The sequence below is a fragment of the Stegostoma tigrinum genome, chromosome 3 (genome assembly GCF_030684315.1).
Source record: "Stegostoma tigrinum isolate sSteTig4 chromosome 3, sSteTig4.hap1, whole genome shotgun sequence".
Classification (NCBI taxonomy): domain Eukaryota; kingdom Metazoa; phylum Chordata; class Chondrichthyes; order Orectolobiformes; family Stegostomatidae; genus Stegostoma; species Stegostoma tigrinum.
Genome location: NC_081356.1, coordinates 56259304 through 56273297, shown reverse-complemented (window position 1 = coordinate 56273297; position 13994 = coordinate 56259304). Strand labels below are relative to the sequence as shown.

General features: G+C 40.3%; 1 protein-coding gene across 2 annotated transcripts in view; it reads left to right on the top strand.

Annotated features, from left to right (window-relative positions):
• ercc6l2 (excision repair cross-complementation group 6-like 2) overlaps positions 1-13994 on the top strand; it is an 85796-nt gene that overhangs the window by 30379 nt on the left and 41423 nt on the right. For both annotated transcript variants that reach the window (XM_048527482.2, XM_048527481.2), the window contains exon 10: positions 458-577. In XM_048527482.2, coding sequence (XP_048383439.1) covers positions 458-577 — 120 coding nt within the window. The remainder of the gene's footprint in view (positions 1-457; positions 578-13994) is intronic.

The window sequence follows — 13994 nt, the reverse complement described above, 5'->3', positions numbered from 1 at the left end:
GCATGAATATCCTGTATGTTATTGGGAAATGTATAGTGTCACTGACTTCTAATCTGAGCAATATTTTAGAGGGCAACTGGGCACTAGCTGAAAGCCAGGTCTGAAATGGTTTCTGGCCTCTTCCCACATGTAGTATAGGAGCTCCAAAAAGAGATTGATTTGTGTTATTGAACACGGGACTCAAAATCCGTCTCCAATCTGAATATTATTTATTAAAATGTTACATTAATGCCTGGGAATTTCATTTTCATGTTTTCTGAAGACCGGCATGAGTTAATGTATTCTACCTTGGGAGACTTTTCTGTGATTTATTGCCATCTCCGGGAGTTTAAAATAGGCGTGGGCTTTGTGGGACATGTTTCTTCTCATATTCTCTACTTGAATTAATGCTGTGTGATGTGTAATCGTATTTTGATCTTAATTTAATTAATATTTACAATTATGGTCTTTGTTTGAGGCATCCACTGTAAGAAGAATCTGTGAGCGTGTATTTTGCAAGTTTCCAGAGTTTTTACAGCAGAGCAAAGATGCTGCTTTTATCACCATTTCTGATCCTAAATACAGTGGGAAAATGAAGGTAAGACCAAGGGTAAATATTACGTAAATAGATCCAGTGATACAATATTTGTTGAACAAATTACAAATATTCCTAATAATCCTCAATTGTAACTCCAAATTACACCGGTGTGATACCTTTTAAATGTAGAGATAACACAGTATGGAGCTGGAAGAACACAGCAGGCCAGGCAGCATCAGAAGAGTAGGAAAGTTGACTCTTTGGGTTGGGACCCTTCTTCAGAAATGAGGAGGGAGAAGGGAGCTCAAAAATACATAGAGGGAGGGTGGGATGGTGGAAGGTGAATGCATGTAGAGAGTGGTGAGGAGAGGTCAGTGGGATGGGAGGGGTGGATATGTGGGAGAATGCTTCATAGTGACAAAATAACCAGAAATTGGGACATTGATCATTACTTCAAAACCTTCTTGCTCCAAAGGCCTATGTCTCTAGTTGGCTTTTGAAGCAGAACAATAGCAAAGCAGAGAATTCTAAGACAGATATAGATTTGAAAAACTTGGAGGCTGTGGAACTAAAAGTGGATTAAGGAGAGGAGATTGTAAAGGCAGAGTGTAAAGAAATGTAGAGCTCTTTGAGTCTACAGAGATATGTGGGCCGAGGAATAATCAAAAATATCTTGAATCTGTGACATGAGAAAAGGGAGCCAGCAAAGATTGTTGATCAAAGAGATAGTAAAAGTGCTTATCGAACATAGAATGTAGGACGGTACAGCACAGAACAGGCCCTTTGGCCCACAGTGTTGTGCCGAATTTTTACTAATCCTAAAGTCTATCTAATCTCCACCCCTACTAATCTAAGTGCTTATCAAACTTAATGTGAGTACAATGTATTTATATATTTTAGATAAATTAGTTCTCCCCTTTACAGTGACAATGAGACTGGCTCAAGTTTCATTGCTACTATAAAGGGGATAACCAAATCATGGGATTCGATCTATATGTACTACTTCTACATCCAGTTTAAACAAATCCATAACGTACAGTCCAAACTTTGTGGTATCCAGCCTCTTTCTTTGTGCTCATTTCCAATTCCAATATCCTGCCTCACTAATTTCACTTTACATGACTCCTCTGTCTCCAGAAGCATGAAGGAAAATAGAGAGAGAGAGAGAGAGAGAGAGAGAGAGTGTGCATCCTATTGGGTGAGAGGGAAATAGACAACAGAAAGAGATATTCCTATTGTTCAAAAACCATTGGAGGAGCTGCCTTGAAGAAACTTAAGTAAAGATTCTCTCAATGTCTTTAGTTACAGGCACATTATTTCTTTTCCCTGGGTCTCACTCCACAATTTTTTTAATCATTTGTGAGATGTGGGCATCGCTGGCTGGCCAGCATTTATTGCCCATCCTTAATTGCCCTTGAGAAGGTGGTGGTGAGCTACTGCCTTGAGCCACTGTAGTCCACCTGCTGTGGGTTGACCCACAATGACATTAGGGAAGGAATTCCAGGATTTTGATCCAGCAACAGTGACGGAACAACGATATGTTTCCAAGTCAGGATGTTGACTTTTTTTTTCTGTTTCTGCCTCAATATTCTTTGAAAGACCTTTGGCCACAGTAGAGAATCCTGGGAAGAGAATGCGTGACATCTGCTTTATACATTGCAGTTTCCTAAACTGGTCCTAAACCTGTCCTTAATTCTCTCATTACCACCTGTGAGGTGCCTAATATCTCTTCTAGGTGTTGCACAGAACAAATTTGAGGTAAAATAGCAACCTGGTGAATTTCACAGTGGTCCAAACAAGCATTGATTGGTTCTGCCCAATAGTAATGATGTCATTGTTTTACATATTTTACATCACATTGAAAGGCTGAGGGACTTGAGGCTGTTTTCATTAGAGAGAAGGTTGAGAGGTGACTTAATTGAAACATATAAAATAATCAGAGGGTTAGATAGGGTGGATAGGGAGAACCTTTTTCCTAGGATGGTGACGGCGAGCACGAGGGGGCATAGCTTTAAGTTGAGGGGTGAAAGATATAGGACAGATATCAGAGATAGTTTCTTTACTCAGAGAGTAGTAAGGGAATGGAACGGTTTGCCTGCAACGGTTGTAGATTCGCCAACTTTAGGTACATTTCAGTCGTCATTGGACAAGCATATGGACATACGTGGAATAGTGTAGGTTAGATGGGCTTGAGATCGGTATGACAGGTCTACACAACATCGAGGGCCGAAGGGCCTGTACTGTGCTGTTATGTTCTATGTTCTATCACATTCCGATAAATGTATGTCAGTTGTTGTCTCTGGATTTTAGAATGCAGTACATCAGGGCATTTTTAGAATTTATTTTCACGATATTAATTCTTGAGTTAGAATCCTAAGTATTTTGTAGAATTGAATGGTGGGGGTACAGAATGGTGAGCAGCAAGAATTGTTTTTAAGGCTTGTTTTCATCTAAGTTAAAATCTCTCTTGGGTGTGGAATTGAGGCCCAAATCACACTAATATTTTCTGCCTCTTCTCAAAAATGCTAAAAGTGGCAAGTATGATATTTCAAGGTATCAACAATCTTCTCATCCCTCCAATTGATCATCTCTCCCAATAGATCATTTCTTTAATTTCACAAATTAGACCCTGAGTGATGAGCTACGTGGTCAAGTGTAGGTCTGCTCAGGGAAGAGCAGACTTAAAGTTGAGCTCAGTCATGCTTTTCCAGCATTCTTAAGTAATCACTTTTCAGTAGGATCAATGGATAGGTGCAAGGCCTTGTAGATTCTTTTTGCGACCACCTGCTAACAAAGCCTCCCTCAATCTTCCATTGTAACCGAGGCAATCTGCTTGTTTTGAGACAGCCAGTCTTAAGTTCGGATTTAGAATTTGAGTTGTATCACTTGGAATCATGTCACATGTTGTATTTGAGCCACCAGTGGAGACCCTGAGTTGACATTCACTTGGCAAAGTGGTTTTTGCAACCTTTTTGCCAGCCAGTCTGCAAATGAACACCTGTGGATGACATGATAAGGACAGGAGGAAGATATATCACTGAATAAATATTTTCAAATGTTTTAAATCGTGTGCGTAATCTATGTTTCTATTATTTCAGACTAGAATTTATTTATATGTTAAGTTAGTGACTACATGTATTTTATTGCTTGTTCTGCTTGTAAGTGCTTGTAAGCTTGTCACTGTTTTCAAGCAGTATATTTGAATCTAAGTTGATGTTTCTAGGCTGATTTCAACCTAGCTGATTTTAAAAAGTTCTGTAAATATTGAAGTGCTCATCAATAGTTGTAATATTTTATTAGTGAATGAATGAAAGCGGTGGACATGGTGCAAAAATTCCTCATTTCCCCTTGGTGCATTTCATCTTCTGTATAGTCCATTCAGTCTGTCGCTGCTAGAATGTAGACATGCTTCCCTTGAAAATAACAGTCTGGCCATTGTACACAAGGCACTAGTTATTTGCTTCCCCAAACCACAGAACATCTTGCAAATCAGATTATCAGCATGTCCACATCTCTATACATTCTGAGTTAGGCCTCGCCTACTGTAAACAGAGCAACGCAGGAACACCCCTGGGCATCTAACTGATTATTTAGAGAAGAGAGTTCCAAGAAGATATTGAGTAAAGCCTCTGCTTTAGAAATATTTAGATAGACAATCCCTATGCAGACCAACTCCAGCAGGCATTTATTGATTTTCTTTTAAATGAATGAATTTATTGAATTCCCAACAACTCCCTAAGTTCACACAGAAATATGCTGTGTGAGCTCACAGTCAAGTTTTTTTTTAAATATACTAGCTTACCTGACTTTCCAGAAACGTTGTTAAATGCATAAAATTTGGCTAAACTCAGATGGCTGTTCACCTGCTTTTGTATTTTTAATGAACTCAATTTTCATACATGGTTAAAAGGAAACGGTTAGATACATAGATTGAGTTCTGAAAATAAATTGAATAGACTGAAAATGGTCAACTATTTTAGTAATTATTGCAAATTTTGAACAAATGTTAACGTATTGCAGGTATTTAGAGTTAAAAGATTCATTAAAATAATAGGTTTAGGTGCACTACTGCTCTGCATAAACCTAGGTAGTAAATTGGGAAAAAATATATTTTGAGCTACATAATTGCAGAGGAGGAGAAATGGGCAAGGTATCTAGACTTGGCCCTTACTTTTTGAATACGTTAATGTCTCTCACATTTATTTTCAAAGTTGATGAGTAAATACAGTCACCAAGGTAACCCCTACAGATGAGTGCAGTCCTAAATGTTGTCATTCAGCTCTCAAAAGCTGAGTTCGAAGAAAATTAACAAAAATCAGGATAGCTGGTTCAGCATGGTTTTTGAAACTATCTCCCGCTACACTAAATTTATGGGGTATAAATCCATTTTTTCTGTTTAATGAGTTTTTTTATAAAACAATAACGTTGCACCACGTCACGAATCATAAGAAATTACAGGTGTACGAGCCTGTTCTGTTGTTCAATAAGACTATGTCCTTCTCGTTGTGCTTTTAATTCCTGCTGAACCCTCCTGTCAATATCCCATGATTCCCTTCTAGTTAAAGGATTTGTTTAACTCAGCCTCGAGTACATTCAATGGCTCAGTCTCCGTTACTGTCAAAGAAGAGAATTCCAAAAACTAACAGACTTATCAGAGAGAAAATTCTACCTTTGTTTCAGTTTTAAATCAGAGGCCTGTTATTTTTGAACTCTGCTGTCTCGATCAAGATTTCCTTTCAACGGGAATGTACTCTCAGCATCTCCACTATCTAGCTCCTTTAGAATTTTATATGTTTCATTAAGATTATCTCTCATTCTTCTAAATTTCAATGAACTATGCCCAACCCACTCAGCCTTTCATGGCTTTATTCAAAGAATCGGCTACTGACCCTTGACCTGTTTCCAATGCAAATATATCCTGCCTTAAATGGAAGACCAAAACTCACCTCTAGATGTAGTGTCACCAATGACCTGTTCAGTTGGACTTCTTTTCCTTTTACACCCTATCCTCCTTCATTTGATGCCAGTATTCTGTCTCCCTTTCTTTACCTCCATGACTAACTTTTTTCATGATTCATGTGCAAGGGCATCAATATCTCTTCTGTACCATTCTTCAATCTCTATTTAAAAAGCAAAGTGCTTTTTACTTTCTTCCCACTGAAGTAGACAGCATTGCATTATATATCAGCTGTTGAATCCTTGCCCACTCACTTAAAGATAGATTAAGACTTTATGCTGTCCACTTAATTTGCTTTCCTACCCGTCTTTGTGTCATCACACAGATTGAATTCAATCTTCTTATTTTGTCCATCCTACTATTTGATTAATTATCTTGTTGCAACTTCTGAAACAAGTATAAAACATGCTGAAGAAATTCAGCTGGTGTGGCTGCACGTGGAGACAAAAACCGTTAATGCTTTAAGTCTGGTGAAGAAGTCACACCAGACCTGAGTTTCTTCAGTAATTTCTGTTTGTTTCAGATTTCCAGCGTCTGTAGTATTTTGCTTTAATTTGACTGTTGCAGCTTCTGTTGGCCCTTAACCCCACGCTATATTTCCTTGTATCAAACCAATTATTAATCCACATATTCTTCGTTTAAGTCACTGCAGCCTGAAATTTGACCTTGTCAAAAACTTTTGAAAGCCCATGCACACCGACTCCATTGTATTTCCTCATCCACATAACCATCTTTTACTTAAAATTCTTTGAGTGGAAAATCTGTACTGAGCTGGGTCATTACCAACCTAAGCATTAAGTATTCAGCTGGAAAATGTAATAAAGCTATCCATCCCCATTCAATCAAAATGAAAGCTGGACAATGGACCCTTTAAACTATGGATTAGAGGTGATTACATCAAAAGGAAGTGGTGAAGCTGTAAAGGGATTTGAAACCAAGGATGTGAATTTCAAAATTAAATGCTAATCAAGCAATTTAGGTCAGTGAGAACAGTGGTGATATAGGATCAAAAACAAAGTTGCTGGAAAAGCTCAGCAGGTCTGGCAGCATCTGTGGAGGAGAAAACAATTAATGTTTCAGGCCTGGTGACCCTTCCTCATAAGTGGTGATATAGGAATGGGATTGGCACAGGTCAAGACTTATAGCTAAATTTTCGAAGTTGGAATGTTGCACTCCAGACAGGAATATATTGGAATAATTAAATCTAGAGATAAAAAAGGCTTGAATGAGGGTTTCAGTACAGATGAGCTGAGACAGGGATGAGATTAGTTGATATTAAGAGTGGAAATAGGTGACTTTAGTGATTATAATAAGTTTGACGTTGAAAGCTGATCTCGGTGAAATGTGACACCATGGGTTGATATTTTGCTTTTGTAAAGTCTGGGGCCGAGTGTATGTAGCTGACAACTAATACCCCACTCCACTAGTGATATAACTCATCCAGTCACCTACCAATCTATGTCAATGGACGAGCAATCCAGAATCCCAGACTTGGGGATATCTATTTGAATGCTGCCATGGCAGATGGTAAAAATCTGAATTCAATAAAAAGTCTGGGGCAGAAAGATGGTCAAATGTCAATACTTTAACCACTGTTGTAAAAACTCTCCAGGTTTACTAGTTAAGGAAATCTGCAATCCTTACCTGGTGTGACCTATATGTGGTTGATTCTTAACTTCCCCTCTGGGTTAATGCTGTTAATTAATGCTAGCTTAGCCAGTAATGCCTACATCACTTGAACAAATATATTAAAAGAAATCCGGTTAAGTGCTGGCAGGTAAGCAAGGGTGGGTATCTTAGAATCCCTACACAATGAAGTAGGCCATTTGGTCCATCTAGTGCACAGTGACCCTCTGAAGAGCATCCCACCCAGACCCACCACCCCACCCCCACCACCCTAATCCTACATTTCCCATGGCTAATCCATCAGCCTGCACATCCCTGGACACTGAGCAATTTAGTATAGCCACCTAATTTGCACATCTTTGCACTGTGGGAGGAAACCCACACAGACAGTCACCTGAACTTGGAATCGAACCCGGGTCACTGGTGCTGTGAGGCAGCAGTGCTAACTGCTGAGCCACCATGCTGCCCCCATCCTGCTCTATCACAGTCCTCAATGTTGGTAACCCTGGTCATCAGAAGCTAAGTCTGTGTTGCCTCTCTGTATTTCTTCTGCCAAAATGCATTTCCTCACTTCTCTGAATTATTTGCTATCTGCAACTTGGCTATTGATTCAGCTAGCCTATCTGTATTCTGCTGCAGTGGTTTTATATTATTCTCATAATTTGCCACTTTGCTAACTTTAGTAGCATCATCAACTTTTGAAATTTGACTATATATTGTTATCCAAGTCATTTATGTACATTTAAAAAAGACCATAAGGCATAGGAGTGGAAGTAAGGCCATTCAGCCCATCAAGTCCACTCCGCCATTTAAATCATGGCTGATGGGCATTTCAACTCCACTTCCTTGCACTCTCTACTAAGACAAACCCTTGGGCAACCCCACTATCTACCATACTCCAGTCTGGAAAACTATCACAACTAGCTCTTTTCTGACCATGGTTTGAGAGAACTACTGAACTTGCTACATCCCTTCCATCTGAAATCTGAAGTTGCAGTTGAACTGAGACACTCCAATTTTGAATCTGCCTCTTTTTCTTTTCCTGGGAAGTTGCTGTTTCCCACTTTTGGAGTTAAATGTGATGATTTTGCAATGCAAACCTGTTTGGCATCTGTCATGTTAAAATACGCAAGGATTAACTCGCCAAAAGGAAAGTAAACGCTGAAGAACTCTCTGCTAAATTTCCGAAGATGTTTGGACAAAAGGATTTCAAATCTAATGTATCAATAGAACCATTTGTACAAGCAACAATATATAACAAATCAGGATTAAAAGTTGTGTGAACAGGTCATAGAACTGGATTTCCCAGTGCACTACACACAACATGGATGCATTTACTCATTACACACCTTCTGTTTAATAGACTTTGGGATATGCCTACTTGGGGTCAGTCTCACAGGGTTTTGTGGAGGCCAGGGTGCACAGGCAGTGAGTGTGATGGAAGGGGAAATAAAAAGGGCCAAGGGGAAATGTGAAGGGCCAAAGACCTTGCAAAAGTGGAGGGGGGGCACAGTATGTGCCCAGGAAGCCTGTTAAATGGCAAGTACCCCTTTACCTACCACCAGCCCATGTAGTGAATGCTGTTGAGTTAAATACTTCGTTAAATCCCAGCATAAATGGGATGAAGCTCTGAAATAGCCATTAATCGGTCACTCAAAGACTTCACTTTGTCCCAGGATGCATGGGCCTTCCACCCCCTCCATCATCGCTGGTAAAATTGTGGCAAGGCTGGCATAGCTGTTTGGGTAGGTGGTGGGCTTGTGCCCATGGTGCTCAGCTTTACTAAGCCCTTGCTTGCTGATACATGGGGCAGTGACGTAAAATTAAACCTGTGCTGAGACGAAGTTTGGTCACATTATTACTTTGACACTTAAAATTTAAACTCCCTATCTAAACACTTCTAATTGAAATTTCTCATGACAACTCTTACTTGTGGTTGTGCAGGCATCCAGCATTGATGGTGTTATGACACATTCTCACTTGCATCTTCCACACTTGCCCACTTCAATCCTTTACCCATTCAGTGGTCAGTAGAATATTTGTCTTTTCACCAGTGTGATTTCTTACAATCCTTAGAATTTCCTCCTTGATTCTGTACAGAGACACATTTCTCCATCATAATCTATGGCAAAATAGAGCAGGGAGTTGTAGCAGTTAAGCAGAAAAGCTGTTGCGTTAGATTTTGTCCCAAATTTGTCATGGAGTCTCCTTGAACAATTTGAGCCTTCTCCACGATGATAGTGATGCACAAAGAATAGCAAGTGCGATGTTCAACTCCTTCTGTAAATTTATCAGTTGTTTGTACAGCTGACTTTATGATGTTAAGATTTTTGTCCGGTGTAATTGACAAACAAATAGTTGCCGAAGTACTAAACTAAGCATCAGATGAAACGATGAATCCGAGCATGTTGAATTGTTCAGGCACCCGAGTTTTGAAAGTAACATTTAGGGGAGTACAAGTGACGTGAATTCTTGATATATGTCATGATTTAGAATAAAGTACTAAATTGGAGTGAAACAAGTAGATTAAATGGTGATATAAACAAAATGAAATAATACCTGATTAAATTAGAATTCCATACTATTGAAACTATTTTGACAATAATATCATTGCTCCTTGAATAATGCTTTTTCAAATACAAAAGGATGACAGAGAACATTTCAGCAGCATTTCTCAAGGAGCCATTGTCTTCAGCATCCTTCTACCAAAGTATGACAAACTTACTTAATAAGATTGACTGTCACCCTTCAGAGATACTACCATAGGTGGCCAGAAATAGCTTCACTTCTACCAGAGGTTCAACCTTATAGTTAAATTGCACATGTCTTTGGTGTCTTAGGCGAAGATATTTATTTCTTAAACTTCATGCCAACTTTTGAATTTCCACTATCCTTAATTAAGTTAGAAAAGTTAGGAATCTGCTTTTATGTAGCTTTGGGAGCACAGTTTCAATATCAAGTACCCCAAAGTCCAATTCGATGGTGGAGAGCAATGATAACTTTGGAATGCCACCCTTAAACTTGAATTAGAAGCCAGATGTTCTTATGTACCCCATAGTTTGGTCAGGGTTTCTGCAAACACAGCCAAGTGAGGTTTTATTGTGCTTGTTGCACGTCAGGTGACCATATCAACCATGTCCAGTCCATATTCCTTTGAGGATTGTCCATACATTCTTAGGAAGATTGAAGTTTAATTGTTAAGATGTTGGGTTGGAAATGGTGTGTTTATTTGTGAGGATATTTTCTTTCCAAGCTTTTCTCCATAATGCTCGTGAAATCGGAGTTAGAGCTGTTTGATTCATGCCCAGAAAGGGTTTCATAGACCATAAGACCATGATAAGAAATAGGAGTAGGAGTAAGTGATTGGGTCCTCCCAAGCCTGCTCTGCATTCAGTAGGAACGTGGCTGATCTGACATTATTCACTTTCATTTTCCTGCCTTTTCCCCAAAACCTTCATCAAGAATGTCTACCTCAGCCTTAAATATACACAAGGACCCTTGTCTCCATTGCTGTTTGTGACAAGGAGTTCAAGACCCACTACCTTCTGAGAGAAGAAATTCCTTCTTACCTCAAACTTAACTTGGCAGCCCACTATTCTGAGATTATGCTGTCTGGCCTTAGACACTCCCATGAAGGCAAGCATCCTCTTAGCATTTACCCTGTCTTGAGAGGAATCTTGTATGTTTCAAAGAGATCACCTCTCATTCTTCTGAACTTCAGTGAGTAGAGTCTCAACCTGTTTAGCCTTTGCTCATAAGACAATTTATCCAAACCAGGGATCATCCCAGTGAATATCTCTGTACTGCTTCCAATGAAACAATATCTTTCCTTAAATAAGACGACAAAAACTGCTGTCCCTACTCCAGACGTCGTCTCAGCAACACGTTGTGTGTTGTAGTGAGACTTCCCTATCATTGTACTCCACCCCTCTTGAAATAAGGATCACCATTCCATTACCTTTTCTGATTACCTACTGCACAGGTGTATTTCATGCACAAGTATTCCCAAGTCCCTTTTGAGTTGCAGCCTTCTGCTATTTTTCTTCATTTAAATAATACTGTTCTTTTGTTCTCCTTTCCAAAATGAACAACTTCATATTTTCCCACACTACTGCATTTGCTAACTTTTTGCCAACTTACATAATCCATCAATATCTTTCTGTAATCTGTTTGTATCCTCTTTGAAACTTGCCTTTTCACCTACTTTTGCGCTGTCTGCAGATCTGGCGACAGTATATTCACTTCCTAACTTCAAGACATTAACATAAGTAGTGAACATGGATTGCAGTGGTAAAAGAAAGCAGCTTACTCAAGGATGAATAGGGATGGGCAATAAATGCTGGCCAGCTGGCGATACCCATATCCCACAAGTGAATAAAAAAAAGTTATGATTCCAGCAGTGATCCCTGTAGAACTCCACTGGTTGCAGGTTGCCAACCTGAAAAAAAATCCTCATTTCCACTTGCTGTTTCCTGCCCATTAGCCAATTCTATACCCACACCAACGTATTTCCTCCAACACCATGGCCGATTACCTTATGACTTTTGTGAGGTACTTTGTTGAACGCCTCTGGAAGTTCAAATTCAACACACCTACTAGTTCCTCTCTATCCAATCTGATTGAGACTTGCTTGGAAACCTGTAATCAGACATGATTTCCCTTTTATAATGCCATGCTGATTCTGCTTGATTAGAACATGATTTTCCATGTTTAAAGATCTTTGCGACTGATGAATTGAAAGTGGTTGTTAATAAGTTACTTCTCTGCATGATGCTCCTTTAATTGGGAAGGGTGATATTTCAGGAGGCGACTAACCATTAAAGTGTGCTTGATATAAGAGTTCCAAAAATTTTCCTAATGAGTTTGGAGTGATGACTTGAGGCCTGTTCAAATGCACACTACTCCAGTCTCAAGAGGACTAGAACTTTGACTGAAATACAAATGGTGTTTTTTTTTTGCATCCCAGCTTGTTCCAGCAGACATGCAACTGATAGGAATATCAGCACAGTGTCTCCTCTGTGCAGTTTGACATAACTGAGTGGCATGCTAGACAATTTCAGAGGGTGATCTTATCAATGTGCAGAGGTTAGTGAGCATTGATTAGAAACTGAACTGGATCAATCACGTAAATACTGTGGTTACAAGAACTGGTTGGAAGCTGGGAATTCTTCAATGAGTAACTCATTCCTGACCACTTCCCCCCCCCCCCCCCCCCCCTCCAATTTCCTCCCACAGTTCAAAGATGTGCACATTAGGTGGATTGGCCATGCTAAATTGCCCATAGTGTTCAGGGGTGTGTGGAGTATAGGGGCTTGGGTCTGGGTGGGATGCTTCAAGGGACGGTGTGGACTTGTTGGGCCGAAGGGCCTGTTTCCACACTGTAGGGAATCTAATCTACAAGGCACAAATCAGGAGTGTGATGAACTGCTATGTACTTGCATGGATGACTGCAGTTCCAACAACACAGAATAAGTTTGATTCTGTCTGGGACCAAACAGTCTTCCTGATTGGCATCCCATTCAGCATCTTTAATATTCACTCCCTTTACCCCTAACGCACAGTGGCAACTATATTTACTATATACAAGCTGCACTGCTGCAACTCACCGAGCCTCCTCTGACAGAAATCTTTCAAAATTGGAACCTCTACCACCTTGAAGATCAAGGGCAGCAGCAGCATGGAAGCGCCACCATCTGGAAATTCCCTCCAAAGCCACACATCATCTTGACTTGGCACTACATTGGCAATCCTTCATTTTCATTGCATCAAATTTCTGGAGTTCCCTTCCTAAAACCACTGTGGCGTCTCTACAGTCCAAGGACTGTGGTTGTAGAAGGGAACATGCCATCACTTTGTCAAGTTCGGCTATGGATTGACAATAAATGCTTACCTAGCCAGCCATGCCCATATCCCATGAACAAGTCAACCATATTGTGCTGGGTCTGGAGTTACATGTAAGGCGTAGAGAGTAGGGACTGAAAAACTTTCTGGACATTATTGAACTGGATGTGCATTTACAAGAGTCCAGTAATTTCACAGTCACTTGCAGAATCATAGAATCTGTACGGTGTGGAAGGAGGCCATTTGGCCTATCACATCTGCACAGATCTGCTGAAGAGCATCCCACTCTTCAGCCTCACAGCACCAGCCACCCGGGTTCAATTCCAGCCTCGGGCAACTGTCTGTGTGAAGTTTACACATTCTCCCCGTGTCTGCTTGGGTTTCCTCTGGGTGCTCCAGTTTCCATCCACAGTCCAAAGATGTGCAGGCTAGGTGGCTTGACCATACTAAATTGCCCGTAGTGTTCAGGGGTTTGTGGGTTATGGGGGATGGGTCTGGGTGGGATGCATCACAGGGCGGGGTGGACTTGTTGAGCCTGTTTCCACACTGTAGGGAGTCTAATCTAATCACTCAGACCCAGCTCCCTACTATATCCCATAACCCCATGTCTACCCTGGCTAATCTACCAAGCCTACAAATCCGTGAACAGTACCGATAATTTCATCATGGCCAATCCACCTAATCTGCACATTTTGGACTGTGGGAGAAAGCCAGAGCACCTGACGGAAATACATGCAGACACAGGGAGAATGTCCAAACTCCACACAGATAGTTGCCTGAGGCTGGAAGCGAACCTGAGTACCTGGCGCTGTGAGGCAGCATTACTAACCACTGAAACTGTGTTTTCTTTCAGATTTACAATTTCATTGAATCTAAATTCCACTAGCTGCTGTGGGGTAACTTAAACATTACCGGTCTAATATATTACCTCCAAGATACATTTGACTTGGAGCTACACTGCAATTCCTTCATTTTCACGAGGCAAAAACCTGGAACTCCCTCAAATGTGGATGCCTTCTACATCATGTAAACTGCAGCAGTTAGGAAGAGAGC